Source organism: Delphinapterus leucas, chromosome X (genome assembly GCF_059928025.1).
Source record: "Delphinapterus leucas isolate spDelLeu-1000000601 "Yukka" chromosome X, BTC_Dleu_Yukka2, whole genome shotgun sequence".
NCBI classification, from domain to species: domain Eukaryota; kingdom Metazoa; phylum Chordata; class Mammalia; order Artiodactyla; family Monodontidae; genus Delphinapterus; species Delphinapterus leucas.
In genome coordinates, this window is record NC_143150.1 from 66485416 (window position 1) to 66506338 (window position 20923).

Genomic DNA, 20923 nt, shown 5'->3' on the forward strand with positions numbered 1-20923 from the left:
TACACACACACACAAACACACACACATATACAGTTGACCCTTAAACAACAAGCAATTGGGGGAATTAAGGGCGCCCCACCCCTGAGGCTATTACAGTTGGCCCTCTGTATCCTCAGTTCCACACCCTCGGATTCAACCAACCATCGATCATGTAGTACCACAGTTCATATTTTTTGAAAAATATCCATGTATAAGTGGACCTGTGCAGTTCAAACCCGTGTTGTTCAAGGGTCAACTGTATAAACACACACATATAGATATATACATGTAAATCATTTTATATTCAGAGACTATTTCTGGAAGAATCTATACATACTAAACTGATAACTGGTTTCTTTTGGGAAGGGGATTTTACTCTGGACATGTGTTATTTTTCCAATAATTTTTTTTAAAGTTACTTTTAAGGGGTTTTTTGGCGATGTTGTGCAGCTTGTGGGATCTTAGTTCCCTGACCAGGGATTGAACCCTGGCCCTCTGCAGTGAAAGTGCCAAGTCCTAACCACTGGACCACCAGGGAATTCCCTAGGTGGTCATTTTTTTAAAGGATAGTCTGTATTAGGAAAATGGACTGCAGCCTTTAACTGAGTAAAGGGAAAAAGCACTCAAAATGCAGTTAAATTTCAAGGACAAAGTAATTTGTTAATAAGGCATTAACCTTTAGAGCCATTCAGTACTTATATCTAATTAAATTTATTTTACATTACCACTTTCAAAAGGCCAGACAATCCCAGAGAAAGACCTTCACATTATCTGCCCATTTTATTTTTCCCCTGAACAGACCACTGGGGTGATTAAATAAACCTTCAGGTTAATCCCTTTAAAGTCTACAGTCTTGACACTGGCAGAACAAGAGTATTACACTCATTTATAAACTTCACAATTTAAGACACAATTCCCAAAATGTATTTAAACGCTGAAACTGCAAAGACATATAATCATATTCATTCTACTTTTCCAAAATTAGAGACTTCTTGACTATTCAGTTTCCTTGAATTCTGTTAAAGCTCTAATCTGTTCCGCTGTAACATTTTTTAAATAAAGCAACCCCACTCAATTTAACATCACAATTACATTACTTCATATCAGAGTTTTATTCCAAACACTACAAGAGCTCCTTGACTTAGTCGAAACAATGTCCTATTCAAATCTGGTTTCTAAACTGACTGCACATTGGTCTTAATTATAATCTCACAAACTATGATCCAGAAATTTCAAACCTTAACAGTCCTTGAAAAGTGATCAATATTTATATATTAACATGTTAGGCTGCATTATGACTATAAATTATGTTTGGACAAGGACAATTTTCTTTCTTTTTTTTTTCTTTTTGGCCACGCTGCAGGGCATGAGGGATCCTAGTTCCCTGACCAGGGATTGAACCTGTGGCCCCCTGCAGTGGAAGCACAGATTCCTAACCACTGGACTGCCAGGGAAGTCCCAAGGACAATTTTCTATATGGTGCCTAGAAAGAGGTGAATCCACCTTTTGTGGACTTAATTAAAGGACTGTGGTCAAAATGTTTTACTTTTGCAAAAACAGATAACCATGTGAACACACTAAGACTCCTTCCAGGGTCTCAGAACTGGTCAATGCCAGTGAGAGGCTCTGAAACCTAAACTTCATTAACATCACTATAAATCTGTCTCTGGGCCTAGAAGACAACATTCCTTTTTTAAAGGAATAAGAAAAGAGGAAAGATCACTAGTATACTCTATATCATGTGGGCTTTTGACTAAAGAAGGAGAGGCAGAGCTGGAAAAGGCAGAAAAAGTGTGTTTCCTTTCATTTTTAGCAAACAAATTATGACTGTGCCCTGGAAAGTATAGCCTTAAGTATCTGTCACTGCGATCCATATAAATCACTGTTGATAACACAAAGTGCTTTCATATTATATTTCTGCTACTCTTCCTTTACAACTTAATCCAATTTAATTGCATTTTTCTGACCTTAAATAGGTCATATTAAGCAGTGGTGAATTCTGGGAAGATGCGGTAAACATAGAAGCCTTACATATGAGTGGGGTGCAACAGTCTTTGGGGAAAATTTATACAGGAATGTACTTGCAAATGTCAAAACAGAATCTAGTCCTTTAGTTATACATAGATATGCTGGCAAAAAATTAATAATCAAAAATAGTTTGTCAGAGAGTTGGGGGTTTTGGAAAATGCATTAGTTGTCAGTAGACAATAAGAACCTAAATCACTTGGAGAAACTTTGTGAACTAATTTCTGGATGGTTAAAACAGCTTTACTTCAATCAGCACAGACACTTAATTAGTAAGATTTAGCTTCTATTCTGGCCTTCAGCACCAGCCATGTTAGATCAAGCGGAGGAAGTTTAATTGGTTTCATTTGAGGATAAATCAAGTGGAAGTGCCATATTTATTATTCACTGAAATTAAATTATTCATTTTTAAAGTTTGGGACTGCGGGTTGCAGAACTACTTTGCCATCCTCTTTTCTAATTAGCAAATTGAAAAAACATCCATTTGATTTTCGGACAGTTACAATTAGTGAAAAAAATTACAAAATGTTTTTATAAATGTATTTTAAATATAAACACATTTGAGAAAACCTGCAGTATAGTTAATAAAAGTTACCTGTCATCTCTCAGCTTTTCCAACTTGGTTCTCTCCCCAAAGCAAATTAAAGGCAGGAGCATCCTTGGGGGGAGGAGGGGAGGAGGCAATGAGGAAGCCTCTGAAGTGTAGTTATGCCAAGGTAGATGGTGAATACAAAGGAAAATCCTACTTCTGGAGAATGTGAAAGGGAAAAATTCATGTCCAAGTATTCACATGGATGCCTACAGGACAGAAAACTTAGCAGAAGGCATATTACACTGTGTAAAGAAAGCTTTCCCTGCCACAACCATCAACATAGTCTTAACTGACCAGAGTGTGTAGTTTAGTAAGCAAATGAGAAACACTGCTTTCCTCCCTCCCATACATGTAAAATGGATACAAAGTTTACTTTGTGCTCTCTGGCCAAGATGAATATGAAACTCAGACATGCAAAAAATCACCAAGAGTTTCAGATATAGAAAAGAATTGCCCACATATTGGCACCACACGTCACATGTGGTAAGAATCACTATGCGCCAATTAGCCAACTTTTTGTAATAAAAACAAGACAAACTGAAGCCAATCTGCTCAAGATCTCATGAGACGTCTGAATCACAGACGAGAATACCATAAGGAGGGGACTTCCCTGGGGGTCCAGTGGTTAAGACTCCACGCTTCCAAGGCAGGGGGCACGGGTTCGATCCCTGGTCGGGGAACTAAGATCCCACATGCCGTGCGGCACAGCCAAAAAAAATAAAAAAGAATACTGTAAGGACAAGAAAGCATGAATCCTGTACTTCACAGAAAAGCTAAAACCCATTTTGAAATCTCTGAAGAATAAACAGGTAAAAGATTAATGTTTAGATTAAGATTAAAAGACAGATCAAAAGTATTTGATCTGGAGATACACAAAATATTCTGGTTCCATGAAATTAAGCCGTATGAGCTGTTTGTAAATTCTGGAAATTAATCCCTTGTCGGTCACATCATTTGCAAATATTTTCTCCCATTCTGTGGGCTGTCTTTTGGTTTTGTTTATGGTTTCCTTTGCTGTGAAAAAGCTTTTGAGTTTAATTAGGTCCCATTTGTTTATTTCTGTTTTTATTTCCATTACTCTTGGAGAGAGATCAAAAAAGATATTGCTGTTATTTATGTCAGAGAGGGTTTGGCCTATGTTTTCCTCTAAGAGTTTTATAGTGTCTGGTCTCATATTTAGGTCTATATCCATCTTGAGTTTATTTTTGCGCATGGTGTTAAAGAATGCTCTAATTTCTTTTTTTTTACATGTAGCTGTCCAGTTTTGCCAGCACCATTTATTGAAGAGACTGTCTTTCCTCCATTGTATGGTCTTGCCTCCTTTGTCATAGATTAATTGACCATAAGTGTGTGGGTTTATTTCTGGGCTTTCTACCCTGTTCCTTTGATCTATATTTCTATTTTTGTGCCAGTACTATGTTGTTTTGATGACTGTGGCCTTGTAGTATAGTCTGAAGTCAGGAAGCCTGATTCCTCTGGCTCCGTTTTTCTTTCTCAAGATTGCTTTGGCTATTTGGGGCCTTTTGTGTCTCCATACAAATTTTAAGATTTTTTGTTCTAGTTCTGTGAAAAATGCCATTGGTAATTTGATAGGGATTTCAATGAATCTGTAGATTGCTCTGGACAGTACAGTCATTTTGACAATATTGATTCTTCCAATCCAAGAACATGATATATCTTTCCATCTGTTTGTGTTATCTTCAATTTCTTTCATCAGTGTCTTGTAGTTTTAAGAGTACAGGTCTTTTGTCTCCTTAGGTAGGTATTTTATTCTCTTTGATGAGATGGCAAATGGGATTGTTTCTTGAATTTCTCTTTCGGATCTTTCATTGTTAGTGTACAGAAATGCAATCCAATCAAAAAATGGGCAGAAGACCTAAACAGACATCTCTCCAAAGACGACATACAAGATGGCCAAGAGGCACATGAAAAGATATTCAGTATCGCTAATTATTAGAGAAATGCAAATCAAAACTACAATGAAATACCACCTTACACCAGTCAGAATGGCTATCATCAAAAAATCCACAAACAGTAAATGCTGGAGAGGGTGTGAAGAGAAGGGAACCCTCCTACACTGTTGGTGGGAATGTAGATTGGTACAGCCACTATAGAGAACAGTATGGAGGTTCTTTAGAAAAACTAAAAATAGAGCTACCATATGATCCAGCAATCCCACTCCTGGGCATATATCTGGAGAAAAACATGGTCTGAAAGGATACATGCTCCCCAATGTTCATTGTAGCACTGTTTACAATGGACAAGACATGGAAGCAACCTAAACGTCCATTGACAGAGGAATGGAAAAAGAAGATATGGTACATATATACAATGGAATATTACTCAGCTATTAAAAAGAATGAAATAGTGCCATTTGCAGCAACATGGATGGACCTAGAGATTGTCATACTGAGTAAAGTAAGTCAGACAGAGAAAGAGAAACATTGTATAATATCACTTGTCTGTGGATTCTAAAAAAGAATGATAAAAATGAACTTATTGACAAAACAGAAACAGACTTACAGACTGAGAGAATGGAACTTATGGTTACCGGGGGTAAGGGTGGGGAGGGTGGATAGTTAGGGAGTTTGGGACTGACATGTACACACTGCTATATTTTAAATGGGTAACCCACAAGGACCTACTGTATAGCCCAGGGAACTCTGCTTAATATTATGTAACAACCTAAAGAATTTGAAAAAGAATAGATACATGTATATGTATAACTGAATCACTTTGCTATACACCTGAAACTAACACAACATTGTTAATCAACTATACTCCAATATAAAATAAAAAGTAAAAAAAATATTCTGGTTCAAATTTAATGATTCATGCACTTAAAATATATAATGAGCTTCTGATTATTAGAAAGAATCCATCAGATTCCTAATTTAAAATCCTGCACTAAATCTGATGTCCAGTTAGACAAAGCTCCCTTCAGAATATTAACATCTACTCTGGGCAGTGTGTCTAAAATTTATCTTTTACATGTGGATATGAACTAGTCAAAAGAAAAGCATTTTAGGACTGATGCAAGCTGATCAAATTCCAAAGTTGCATTAACTTTCCATCATCACTATAATGAATATTGTATAAAAGCAAATTTATAGAAAACTTCCGGTAAATATTATAGAACCACTGCCAATATAAAGTTGTTTTAATGATGCTGAAAACTTAAATATATTAAAATAATAAGTACATTATACAAATGAAGACACAAGCCAGTTAAAATTACACATTAACTCATTAAGCCCTGGCAGTGAAAATAAACATGCTGAAGAGTCAGCAATTCACAGTAAAATATTTAAGAAAAACCATTCATATATTACCATCATTATAGTAGAAATCCCCAATCATTTGGCAAGGAGATATTGTTAATTTCTTTGGGCCCTTAGATACAAGTTGCGGAGAAATAGGAGAGAACAGGTGGGGAACCAAACTGAATGAAGCATGGGAAAGAGTTCTGTGCTCCAAACAGTGCTGATAATCCTGAAGAGTGACAAGGAAAACGGTGGGCAGGGGGCAGCAAAAAGGCTTGGAAACGGCATGGAGATATACTAGGAAATTCCAATCCACTAGTCAAATAGTACAACAGGTAGGAAGGTCCAGATAAACTCTTAAAAACATCAGCAAAATACATTATCAAATTCAAATGATGAGAATGTCATGAAAATAAGTAGCAAGGATATCATGAAAATAAGTAGCAAGGGTGACAGGTACAGGGAGGTTCCTTGTACTAGGTCTTCACTTTTGTGTATGTTTGAAATTTTTCATTAAAAGTATTCTTTGACCAAGTGGGGCTTATCCTGGGAATGCATGGCTAGTATAACATTTGAAAATCAATCAACGTAATTCACCATATTAACAGCCTTAAAGAAGAAAAATAATATGATCATATCGAGATGCAGAAAAAGCACTTGAAAAAATGCAACATCTATTCATGATTACAAATAAAAGCTCTCAGAAAACCAGGAAGAGAAAGGAATTTCCTTAACCTGATACAGGGCATCTACAAAAACCCTCTACTAACACAATACTTAATGGTGAAGGACTGAATGTTTTCCCCCTACGATCAGTAACAAGACGTAGATGTTCACTGCTACCACTCCTATTCCAAATTGTAATGGAGGTTCTAGACAGAAAAGAAATAAAAGACATACAGACTAGAAAGGAAGAAATAAAACTATTTTTATGCCCTGATGACATAACTGCTTATGTAGAAAATTCCAAAGAATCTACAAAAAGAGCTAATAGACTTAACGTCAGTTTAGCAAAGTTCAGGACACAAAGTCAACATACAAAAACCAACTGCATTTCTGTATGTTTGTAATGAACAACTGAAATTTAAATTAAAAATAAAGTACCGGGGCTTCCCTGGTGGCGCAGTGGTTGAGAGTCCGCCTGCCGATGCAGGGGACACAGGTTCGTGCCCCGGTCCGGGAAAATCCCACATGCCACAGAGCGGCTAGGCCCGTTAGCCATGGCCGCTGAGCCTGCATGTCTGGAGCCTGTGCTCCGCAATGGGAGAGGCCACAACGGTGAGAGGCCCGCGTACCGCAAAAAAAAAAACAACAAAACAAAGTACCATTTAAACATCATCTAAAAACAGAAAATACTTGAATATAAGCCTAACAAAATATATGCAGAATCTGAAGACTGAAAATTATAGATCCCTGATAAAAGAAATCAAGGAATACCTAAATAGAGAGATATAGCATGTGCACAGGGTTGAATACGCAATATTAAGATGTTAATTCTATCCAAATGGATCTACAGAATCAACACAATTGCAATCAAAATCTCAGCAAATATTTTTGTAGAAACCTATATATTGACTCTAAAACGTATATGTAAACGGAAAGAAAATAGAACAGCCAAAACAATTTTGAAAAAGAACAAAGTTGAGAAATTACACTACCTGATTTTAAGATTTATCATAGGCTGCTCTCACCTTTTGAGACAGACCGCATTCTGTCTGTGGAATGTGTATCTCTCTAAGTAAATCCACTTCTTACCTATCACTTTATCTCTCACTGAAATCTTTCTGTGACAAGACGTAAAGAACCTGAGCTTCATTAAGTCCTGAGACCAGGAACTAAGGCCTCCACCCAGGTGGAGGATGCTAACTTCAGGCTGAATACGAGATTCCTGGAGCACCATCCTGTTACCTCACCACCCACCAATCAGAAGAAAGTCACACACCCTGCAGCCCTCACCCCAAATTTTTCCTATTAAAAACTTCCCCCTGAAAACCATTAGGGACTTAAGGAGTTTTTCAATCATGAGCCACCCATTCTCCTTGCTTGGCCCTGCAATAAATCTTTCTCTGCTCCAAAAAAAAGAAAAGATTTATTATAAAGCTACAATAATCAAGACTCTGTGGTATTTATTGGCCAAAGGACAGACATACAGATCAATGGAATAGAACAGAGCATACAGAAATATACCCATAAATACATGGTAAATTGATTTTCAACAAAGGGGCAAAGGCAATTCAATGGAGAAAGAATAAACTTTTCAACAAATAGAGCTGCCTGGAAAACTGGACATCCATATTAAAAAAATTAACCTCAACCCATACCTCATAATGTAGTCACATTAATTCAAAATGGATAATAGATCTAAATGCAAAACCTAAAATGAAAGAACTTTTAGAAGACATAGGAGAAAAATCTTTGTGATCCTGGGTGAGGCCACGATTTCTTAGATATGACACCAAAAGCATGCTCCATAAAGGAAAAAAAGTAGGTAAAGTGGAATTCATCAAAAGTAAAAACTGCTGCTCTGGGAAAGATACTTTTTTTTTTTTTTGAGGTACGCGGGCCTCTCACTGTTGTGGCCTCTCCCGTTGCAGAGCACAGGCTCGGAACATGCAGGCTCAGCGGCCACGGCTCACGGGCCCAGCCGCTCCGCGGCATGTGGGCTCCTCCCGGACCGGGGCACGAACCCGTGTCCCCTGCATCGGCAGGCGGACACTCAACCACTGCGCCACCAGGGAAGCCCTGGGAAAGATACTTTTAAGAGATTAAAAAGACAAGCCACAGACTGGAAAAATTATTTGCAAAACATATCTAAGAGAAGACAATTCAGAATACATAGAAAACAATCAAAATTGAATAATAAGAAAACGAAACACCCAGCTAAAAATTTCACAAAAGGTTTGACAGACACTTTACCAAAAAAGGTATACAAATGCCTAATGAACACATGAAAAGATGCTCAATATCATTAGCTATTAAGGGAATGCGAATTAGTGAGATACCACTACATACTCACTAGAATGTCTATAACTAAAAAGACTGTTAATACAAAGTGTTGGAGAGAATGTGAGAAAAGTGGAATCCTCAAACATTGCTGGTGGGAAGATAAAATAGTATAGCCACTGTGGTAAATCAATTGTCAGTGTCTCAAAAAGTTAAACATACACTTATCATATGATGGAACAAATCAAATCCTAGGAATTTGCCCAAGAGAAATTAAAACTTATGTCCACACAAAGACTTGGATGTGAACATTCAGAGCACTGCTTTTCATAATCACAAAAGAAAGTATAAACAATCCAATGTCTCTCAAAAGGTGAATGGGTAAACAAACTTTGGTACATCCACACAACAGAATACTCCTCAGCAATGAAAAGGAAAGAACCAGTTATACATGCAAGAACATGGACAAATCTCAAATGCATAATGCTAAGTGAAAGAAGCCAGACTCAAAAGGCTATATAATATATGATTCCATTTACATGGCAGTTTTTAAAAAGCAAAACTTACAGGAACAAAAAGTAAAAGTAAAGGGGAAGGATGATTTCAAAGAAGGGTTACCAGATTTAGCAAATAAAAATACAGGACAGACCTAGTTAAATTTAAATTTCAGATAAATGATAAATAATCTTCAGTGTAAGTATAGCTCATGCAATATAATGGTTCTTAAACTGTGGTCCCAGGACCAGCACCTTTAGAGTTACCTGGGTACTTATTAGGCATGCAAATTCTCAGGCCCCATTCAGATCTACTAAAACAGAAACTCTGGGCATGGAACCAGCAATTTATGTTTTACAAGCCCTCCAGGTGATTCTCATGGTATGGTTTGAGAACCACTGTTCACTATACCTCTAACTGGCAAAAAAAGAACCATAAGAAGCTAATATGAAGAGAAAGGGGCACATGAGCCTGTTTGATATATCAATTCACCATCATCAAATATTAACTGAACAGACAAAGGGTGTACAGTAGGTTCTCTGAGAAAGGACTACAGAAGTGATCCTCAACTGAGGGCAATTTCGCCCCTAGGAGACACTGGCAATGTCTGGAGACATTTTTGGTTGTCACAAGTGGGAGGAGAGGCTACTGGCATCTGGTGGGTAGAGGCCAGGGATGCTGCTAAACATCATAGAAAGCACAGAACAGCCCCCCAAAACAAAGAATTATCCAGCCCAAAATGTCAATAGTGCTGAGGCTGAGAAAGCTGGACTTAATCAAAACATTTTTTTAACCCCAAAGGCTTTAAAATCAAAGACATTTTTACAAACATGGAAATAAAAAGATTAAAAAGGTAGTGACAAATAAAATATAATTCAAGGTGTCTCATACTAAAAATACTAGAACTATTCTGAGGAGAATTTATAGAGACTAGTGATACAGAGCTAAAACAGCAATTTGGTGGTAGGAGGCACCTTTATGATGAAAATACCAGGTTCCTTTATTTTTAGAAGTTATGTGAAAGAATAAATTGGAGATCACAAGTTTGAGAACCATATACAAATTAAACTGCATCTGTAGACACTGTATGACCACGAAACATACTGGCCCAGGAATCATGGAACTTGAGTTCTAGTTTTGTTTGGTATTAGGTAGCTGTGTAACTTAGCACAGGTCACTTCCTTATCTGGGCTTCAATCTGTTGATCTGTAAAATGAGGGGGCTAGACGACTTAAGTCATATCTAAGACCCCTTGCAGCCTTAACATACTATGTCTATGTCAAAAAAATGAGCACAGGACACATTCAAATACATTTTTTACAGGATATGAGGGGGCACAGTATCATTTTGTTCCCTTTGGGGTAGTTTTGTGTTGACTTTGGTACTTTTGGCTTTTGTGTTTAGAAGGCGCTAAACAAAGTTTAGGTTTTCTTATTTATTTATAACAATTATATTAACAATTCATGTTCATTGCAGAAAAATTAGAATATACAAATAAACCACTCTTTTCCACTAAGTAGGATTCTGAGACGAATTATAGCAGGAATGTGTTAAGATAGTCTAACAAAAGTCAATTTTATTTTTGCAATTAAAAACTGAAGCGAACTCAAATCCCTACCACCTTTCTCAGTCCTGGGCTCTGCCCAGGGAGGCTTCTACACAGTCTTTTTTGGCAGTTTGTCTCTGGGAAATGGAGAGGCTCCCTTTCCCCCTGCTTTGCCCCAGGATAGCCAGCAGGATCTCCCTGATCTCCTGTTGTCCTCCCTCCCCAACAGAGAGTTTCTATCCTCTTTGATAAAAGCTCAGAGTTTTTATGGATCAGGAGAAAATGCAGGCCCTGAGAAACCTATCCCTGCAGAAAGGTTCCCTTGGGCCATGCTTTGGGTTTTCTGCTCTTTATATTTTTATTTTAATCTCCATTTTTCTGCCCTCCCCTTGCCCTAAGTCTAAGCTCAGCAAAGACGAGTGCTCAGGGCAGCTCCTAGGCCTGGACAGCTCTCAGGGAGGAATTAGATAAATGTTCAGCATGCCCGTGCCTAGCCCATCTAGTTTCATTCTTTAGTTACCCAGGCCATTAGCTTCGGGTTATCCTCTCTTATATCTGCAAACCCAATGCTTGGAGCAGCAGCATAGGGCTCTAACAGGTGATACCTCTCTCTTTCATTTCAGAATTTGCCAACTTAGGGGCCTGGCTCTGGAAGGCAGTTTTCTTAAAGGGGACTGCATCCTGGGTGACCCAAAGTCTCCAGACCTAGAGGGACAATTGTGCCCTCCCTTCTCTCCTTCATGTTCTCTGGCTGGATTGATTCAGCTGTAGAAACCATTTGGTCTGTTGCACTCCAACATACCGCTAGGTTCCTTCCAGAGTCACTGTGTCACATTAGCTTCCTTTTGGAGGGAGGGTGATGTGGTTGAATACTCAGAGAGCAGAGGCAGTGGGTGCACGTCTTTAGTTCCCCATCTTCCAGTTTCACCTACGGCCTTCCCCTTGCCCTAAACCTGAGCGCATCATGCCAGGCCTCACTCAAACAGGGTGGTGTCAGCTCACTCCTCAGCAGTAATCTAGGGTGTGTGGGAAGCTTATGGCTCTGGGGAAGAACAGAATCGAAGAGGGGAGTGATATGGGTGGAGGCACCAGTTTTATATCACACCCCCTTTGTAAGCCGGTGAGCTGGGCTTCAGTTTTCCCCAGACCATACACACTTTTAATTTATTTGCGAGAAACTAATTGTATTTTCACTGCAGTATCTTGTTATATTTTGTGATTTAAGAAATGTGAAGAGAAAATACACAGACACATAATGGTTAACAGTGTTTCTTTCATTCCTTGTTCTAGAGCTAACCACTCTAAAACTGTTTGGTAATGTCACTTAATGTAATTAATTGTAACGTATTCTTTTAAATAAAATGATTTATTGATTAAATAACATTGAAGTGAAAATGTTTAGAAAATTAGTTACACTTTGTATGCATGCTCTTAGAGAAGACTACATTATTACTAAACATAGTAACTGTCATGCTATAAAAGAGAAAGAAACCTCACAATCCTTTCTCTGAGAACATATATTTTAGATCAACATGAGATTAAGAGTAATAAAAATTATATCAGCATCTATATACTTATAAAATATATATTGATAAATATACAAACATAACATCCAGATTCCATCTTCAGATGTTTTTAAATTTTAAAAATGTATTATTTCTTATTTTTTAACAAAAAAATAAGTTAATGGGCTGAAGAAAGCTTATTCAGCTTCAAGGTTAAAAGTGTGATAGTCTTTATGTCGTACGTGTCAGTGTGTCTGCATCTGTCTCAGTGTTAGAAGTAATTTCCCAGAAGAATTCCAGTCAACAGCATTTGACTTCACTGATTTCCAAGGAGTAACTTACTTTAATGTGATGTACACCATTCAGTTTTCCAATGCGCTGTTCAATGGTCCAAACACAGGAACTACATGTCATCCCCTCAACAGAGATGGTGACAGAATTCACACTCATACTTGGATCCATTTTGATTTCTTCTTTATATTCCTATTAGAAACAATGAACTTGTTAATTTCAGCCATGGAAATAATCCTTCCTCTGACATGCACTCCAATGTTCACTGCAGTGCTGTTTACAATAGCCAAGACATGGAAACAACTTAAATGTCCATCAACAGAGGAATGGATAAAGAAGATGTAGTACATATATACAATGGAATACTACTCAGCCATAAAAAAGAATGAAATAATGCCATTTGCAGCAACATGGATAGACCTAGAGATTATCATACTAAGTGAAGTCAAACAGAGAAAGATAAATATCACATGATATTGCTTATATGCAGAATCTAAAAAAAAAGATACAAATGAACTTATTTACAAAACAGATATAGACTCACAGACTTAGAGAACGAACTTATGGTTACCAGGAGGGAAGGGTGGGGGGGATAGATTGGAAGTTTGGGGCTGACATGTACACAATACTATATTTAAAGTAGATAACTGGGCTTCCCTGGTGACGCAGTGGTTGAGAGTCCACCTGCCGATGCAAGGGACACAGGTTTGTGCCCTGGTCTGGGAAGATCCCACATGCTGCAGAGCGGCTAGGCCCGTGAGCCATGGCCGCTGAGCCTGCGCGTCTGGGGCCTATGCTCCGCAACGGGAGAGGCCACAACAGTGAGAGGCCTGCGTACCGCAAAAAAAAAAAGAAAAAAAAAAGATAACCAAGAAGTACCTACTGTATAGCACAGGGAACTCTGCTCAAAACACTGTAATAACCTAAATGGGAAAACAGTTTGAAAAAGAATAGATACATGTATATGTATAACTCAGTCACTTAGCTGTAGGCCTGAAACTAATACAACATTGTTAATCAACTATGCTCCAATATAAAATAAAAACTTAAAAACCGAAAAAAACAAAAAACTTTAAGTTAAAAAAAAAAATTATCCTTCCTCAACTTTCCCACCTCCCCAGCTGAAAATACCCTACTAATAAAATATGGCTAACATTCTTTTCTCTCACCTCATTTTACCCCCACCACAGGGCCTTTGGGTTAGCTATTCCCTTGATTTAGGACTTTCTTCTCTTAGATATTTGCTTAGCTAACTTCCTCATCTCTTGCAAGTCTACTCAAATCTAACCTTACTAATGAGTCTTTCAATGACCACCCTGTTGAAAATTGCATCCCACACCCCTTCCACACACAGATACTCTGATTCCCATTACCTTTGCTCTATTTTTTTCTTATTTTCATAGAACTTATAACCTTCTAATAAACTCCATAATTTACTTACTATGTTTATTGCATATTACCTGTCTTCCTGTGGTGGTTTTAAAATATGTTCACAAATTCTTTGCTACTCCTTTCCTTCAAGAGGTGGAATTTAACTCCTTTCTCTTTGAGTGTGGCCTGGACTCAGTGACTTGCTTCCAAGTCAATAGTGGAAGTGACAAAGTGTGACTTCCAAGATTGAACATAAAAGGCACTGCAGGAGGGGAAACAAGTCACTGTGGCTTCCTCCTTGTCCTCTCTCTTGAATCACCCCACCTAGGGGAAGCTACCCGCCATGGCATAAGGATACTCAAGCAGCCTTTTGGAGAGGTTCACATGGTGAGAAATTGAGGCCTCCTGTCAATAACCAGCAAAGACATAAGGCCTCCTACCAGGTGAGTTAACTGCCTTGAAAGCTGATCCTTCAGAATCAGTTGTCTTTAGATGCCTGTAGCCTCAGCTAACATATAGACTTACAACCTCACGACAGACCTTGAGCCAGAACCACCCAGCTAAACCACTCCCAAATTCATGACCCACAGAAACTGTGAGATAATAATTGTTGGTTGTTTTAAGCCACTAAATTTTGGAATAATTTGTTACACTGCAATACACTTCCCACTAAAATGAAAATTCCATGAAGGCAGGAATCTTTGTTTTTTTCACTGATAATTAGTTTGAATCACATGAAACTGCCATTTTATTGAGATATAATTGACATATAATATTGTATTAGTTTTAGGTATACAATATAATGATTTGATATATGTATATATTGCAAAATTACCACCATAAGTTTGGTTAACATCCATCACTATACATAGTTACATTTTTTTTTCCTGTGATGAGAACTTTTAAGATCTACTCTCTTAGCAGCCTTCAAATATACAATATTGTTAATTATAGTCACCATGCTGTACATTATATCCTCAGGAATTATTTACCTTATAACTGGAAGTTTATACTTTTTAACGACCTTCATCCATTCTGCCCACTCCCTACCCCCCACCTCTGGTAACCAACCCATCAATCTGTTCTCTGTGTCTATGAGTTCAGGTTTTTTCAGATTCCACGTATAAGTGAACTCATACAGTATTTGTCTGTCTCTGTCTGACTTATTTCACTTAGCATAATGCCCTCAAGGTCCATCCATATTGTCACAAGTGGCAGGATTTCCTTCATTTTTACGGCTGAAGAATGTGTATATGTATATCACACTTTCTTTATCTATTCATCTATCAATGGACATTGGTTATTTCCATGTCTTGGCTATTGTAAATAATGCTTCAATGAATACAGGGGTGCAAATATCTTTGTGAAGTGATTTCATTTCCCTTGGATAAATACCCAGAAGTGGAATTGCTGGATCACATGATAGTTCTGTTTTTTAATTTTTTTCAAGAACCTCCATACTGTTTTCCATATCCATTTTTGAAATGTAAAAATCTTAGAAAAGTTGAAAGAAAAATTCATCCCTAGGTGCATCAGTCTCAGTCTTAACTTCAAATGGCATTAATTATGGAACAACTGTAACTTATAGTGTGATTTGATCTGAAATAGACTCATAATTATTAGTCTATTTTTGTTATTTACTTTTAAAGTTAGAGCTAAAGTTATTCCAAATGCAACACTTAACAATTCAGTTATGTCCACTGATTCTTCTTATGAAATTACTATTAAATTACTGTCTATTTTTACATAGAAAGACTTACAATATATATTCAATATAAAAGAATACATTTTGTCTAACTTTTGATTTTAATGACTTGAAACAGCCTTTATTCAAAGTCAAAAAAAATAATGATTCTAATGAACCACACTGCCAAAGATTTTCACATTCTGGTAATCTATGACTTACAATCTATATGTAAAAATAAGCTGTTGTTGCCCTGAGAAACTCTTCCTTCCTCTAGCCAGAGCAGCTGCTGTCAATAGGACAATATGTGAATCTTTGAATGAATGATAAGTGGAATAGGGAAGAAGTAGTAAAAAATGAAGTTCTCCATATTGCCTGAATTCTCCATTGCATGAAATTTTACAATCTAAAGAATATTATACTAATGAACAGCTTCCCTGTTTTCCAAATCTTTACTATGAAAATTTTCAACCACACATAAAAGATGAATAATACAATGAACATCTATCTGTATACCCTCTGCATGAATTCAACAATTGTTAACATTTTGCTATACTTGCTCTATTTTTCCTAAACTATTTTTAAGTTTTAGAGATCATAATACTTCAGCACGCATATCCAAACAATAAGGACTCCTATAAAACCACAATACTATGATCACAGCTAAGAAAATTAATCATTGTACATCCTTTAATATAAATTCTCTATTTAAATTGTCCTAAATGTCCCAAGAATATCCCTTACAGCTTTTATTTTTTTCCAAACCAGGATCCAGACAAGGTTCACACTCTGCATTTGGTTGTGTCTCCTTTGTCTCATTTAATCTAAAACAGCCTCTCTCCTTTATCTCTTTTCCCCCAAGTAACTTTTTGAAGAATCTAGGTCAGTTGTCTTAATAGACATTGTATCCTCTTTTTAAAATACAAACTCCTCTTTGATAGGTTAAGGGGCTGATAGCTGGCATTACACCTCCTAATATCTAGGTATGATCAGTTACTACAATAGAACAGAAGCCCAAATGGGACAGGAAAGGCAGGTAATTGTGAGCAAAGGATCCTTGGGATGTAAGAACTCACGGGCCTAGGTGAAAAGTCCAAGGCAGGGTACTTAAGGCAAGCATGAAGGCATTAGGGGCTCCAACTAGGGAGAGGGTCACTGGGAAGCAGTAATGAGTATGAAAAGGGAAGGTGATAATGTCTAAAACAAACAGATCCTATCAATATTTTGTCTACTGTTAGCCCTGTGCCTAAAAAAGGAGTTGTTTCCTCTTTCCTCTTGTAGCACATGGCTGCCTGCCTCAAGGTCAGAACATTCAGACTTAGTACCTATATGGCTCAAATATGTTATGGGTCAAAATGGGGCTTTTGAGGGTTGACTCAGGTACATTACCAAAATTGACTAAATTGTTTTATAAGAAACTGTCAAGTTCAAAAAACAGAATTGGTAACAAACTTTTGGAATACAATACACTCAACAGATGAAGGCTAGTTTACCTGGTTAGTTAGGAATGTAAAACTGAAATACAGTTTTATTATCGGGTATGCTCCAGACCGAAGTATTGGAGCATCTCTCAGGCTTACTGAGGAACTGAAAAAGACTAGTTAAGCAGAAAGGCACTTTTTTTTTTTTTGCTGTATGTGGGCCTCTTACTGTTGTGGCCTCTCCCATTGCGGAGCACAAGCTCTGGACGCGCAGGCCCAGCGGCCATGGCTCACGGGCCTAGCCACTCCGCGGTATGTGGGATCCTCCCGGACCGGGGCACGAACCTGTGTCCCCTGCATCGGCAGACGGACTCTCAACCACTGCGCCACCAGGGAAGCCCCTGAAAGGCACTTTTAAAGTGAGTGGATAATTCACCCTGGAAATATGTATTAGGGAGGAAAGAAATTCTGAGCATGAATGAAAATTACATTAATACAGCTACTTTTCCCACTACATCCTAATTTAAGCATGTCAAATCAACAATGAATAATATGTATTTCTTCTGCCCTCATAATTTGCCTGTATTTTTTCTTCAAAACTATACTTAAATTGGACCTTACACTCAAAACCTCAGAGGAATTCCATTCCCCTCATACTACTCTATTTTACATATATTATTTATATATATATTTTTTCTATATAAAATATAACACACACAACTCTAATTGATTTTATAATATATGTATAACCATCTTTTGAATCTTAAATGTCTCAATGATAGGTACAAAGTCAAGAACAGTTTTTGTAACCTCCCACTGCATTTAGCAAAATGACTAAGAAAACAGAGTAAGAGTGTAAATAATTTCATACGGTGTGGAAAAAAATGTATGTTTACGGGAGATGACAATATCAGAGAAACAAATCTGGCATGCAGTTATTAGCAATGAGGTGACTCTGAGAAAAAGAGCATCCAACAACACTGAGGGAAATAACTTCCAGTTATTAAAGTATTTTGAGCCACTCCCTAAACACAGATGGTAATCACCATCAGTAATAACATTTTCTAAGAGGAAGAACTAGATCATCATCTCTGATTTGGAAACAGAAACTGCATAAGTTGAGTACAAACAAACATGACACATACGAAGTCTGACTGCACAAAACCACTTCTTAAAGCTGATCAAAGAAGCTCAAACATTATTTTTATTTTTTTATTAGTATTTTAAATTTATTTATTTTATTAATTGATTTTTGGCTGTGTTGGGTCTTTGTTGCTGCATGCAGCCTCTCTCTAGTGGCGGCGAGCGGGGGCTACTCTTCGTTGCAGCGTGCAGGCTTCTCATTGTGGTGGCTTCTGTTGTGGCAGAGCACAGGCTCTAGGCGTTCAGGCTTCAGTAGTTGCAGCACGCAGGCTCAGCAGTTGTGGCTCACGGGCTCTAGAGTGCAGGCTCAGTAGCTGTGGTGCTCGGGCTTAGTTGCTCCATGGCACGTGGGATCTTCCCGGACCAGGGATTGAACCCACGTTCTCTGCATTGGCAGGCAGATTCTCAACCAGTGCCACAGGGAAGCCCTCAAACATTATTTTTAAATCACCCTAAAATAATGAGGCCTCATAATTTGAGAAAGGTTTCTGGATTCTTAATATATTATATGGTAAAATTTAATTCTTTTTTTGGATACAGCTCTACATGGATAATTTTTGATCACTACAGTAATCAAGAAAATGCAAATTAAAACAACAATGATATCATTTACTCCCATCAGGTAAACAAAACTTTCAAAATATGACAATACGAAGTGTTAATGAGAATGTGGAGCAACAGGATCTCCCATATTCAGCTGGTGAGAACATAAATTAGTACAACCATTATGGAACCTGTTCGGTAATATCTGGCAGAGTTCAAGATATGCATATACTAGAACTCAACATTTTCACTCCTAGGCATATTACCCTAGAGAAAATCTCACATGTGTACAAGGACACATGAACAAGAATGCCCATTGCAAAAAAAACCAAAACCAAAACAACAACAAAAACCCAACACTTTGGAAATAATCTAAAAGTCTATCAACTGGAAAATGAAAAAATAAGTGGGGATATATACATCATGGAGCATGACACAGTACTTAAAATGAATGAACTAAAATAGTGGTTCTCAGAGGACTTGTTCAAGGTGGTGGAGTAGAAGGACATGCACTCACTCCCTCTTGCAAGAGCACCAGAATCACAACTAACTGAACAATCATCGACAGGAAGACACTGGAACTCACCAAAAAGGATACCCCACATACAAAGACAAAGGATAAGCCACAATGAGACGGTAGGAGGGGTGCAATCACAATAAAATCAAATCCCATAACTGCTGGGTGGTGACTCACAAACTGGAGAACACATCCCACAGAAGTCCACCCACTGGAGTAAAGGTTCTGAGCCCCACGTCAGGCTTCCCGACCTGGGGGTCTGGCAACGGGAGGAGGAATTCCTAGACAATCAGACTTTGAAGCCTAGCGGGATTTGATTGCAGGACTTTGACAGGACTGGGGGAAACAGACACTCCATTCTTGGAGGGCACACACAAAGTAGTGTGCACATTGGGACCCAGGGGAAGGAGCAGTGACCCCATAGGAGACTGAACCAGACCTACCTACTAGTACTGAAGGGTCTCCTGCAGAGGCAGGGGATGGTTGTGGCTCACCGTGAGGACAAGGACACCAGCAGCAGAAGTTCTGGGAAGTACTCCTTGGCGTGAGCCCTCCCAGAGTCCAACATTAGTCCCACCAAAGAGTCGGGCAGGCTCCAGTGTTGGGTCCCCTCAGGCCAAACAACCAACAGGGAGGGAACCTAGCCCCACCCATCAGCAGACAAACGGATTAAAGTTTTACCCAGCTCTGCCCACCAGAGCAACACCCAGCTCTACCTATCACCAGTATCTCCCATCAGGAAGCTTGCACAAGCCTCTCAGATAGACTCATCCACCAGAGGGCAGACAGCAGAAGCAAGAACTACAATCCTGCAGCCTGTGGAACAAGACCACATTCACAGAAAGATAGACAAAATGAAAAGGCAGAGCTATGTACCAGTTGAAGGAACAAGAGAAAATCCCAGAAAAACAACTAAATGAAGTGGAGATAGGCAACGTTCCAGAAAAAGAATTCAGAATAATGATAGTGAATATGATCCAGGACCTCCGAAAAAGAATGGAGGCAAAGATCGAGAAGATGCAAGAAATGTTTAACAAAGACCTAGAAGAATTGAAGAACAAACAAAAAGATGAACAATACAATACCTGAAATGAAAACTACACTAGAAAGAATCAATAGCAGAATAACTGAGGCAGAAGAACAGATAAGTGACCTGGAAGATAGAATGGTGGAATTCACTGCCGCAGAACAGAATAAAGACAAAAGAATGAAAAGAAATGAAGACAGCCTAAGAGACCTCTTGGACAACATTAAACAAAACATCATTTGCATTATAGGGGTCCCAGAAGAAGAAGAGAGAGAGAAAGGACCCAAGAAAATATTTGAAGAGATTATAGTCAAAAACTTTCCTAACATGGGAAAGGAAAGAGCCACCCAAGTCCAGGAAGCACAGAGAGTACCAGGCAGGATAAAACCAAGGAGAAACACGCCAAGACACATAGTAATCAAATTGACAAAAAATAAAGACAAAGAAAAATTATTGAAAGCAACAAGAGAAAAACGACAACTAACATACCAGGGAATCCCATAAGGTTAACAGCTGATTTCTCAGCAGAAACTCCACAAGCCAGAAGGGAGTGGCATGATATATTTAAAGTGATGAAA

At 38.1% G+C, this 20923-nt stretch overlaps 1 protein-coding gene across 1 annotated transcript in view; it reads right to left on the reverse strand.

Moving 5' to 3' along the window:
- The window catches only part of ATP7A (ATPase copper transporting alpha), a 122034-nt gene that overhangs the window by 67809 nt on the left and 33302 nt on the right, over positions 1-20923 (reverse strand). Inside the window, exon 2 of the mRNA XM_022580846.2 lies at positions 12691-12831. Within this exon, the coding sequence (XP_022436554.2) occupies positions 12691-12831 (141 nt within the window). The remainder of the gene's footprint in view (positions 1-12690; positions 12832-20923) is intronic.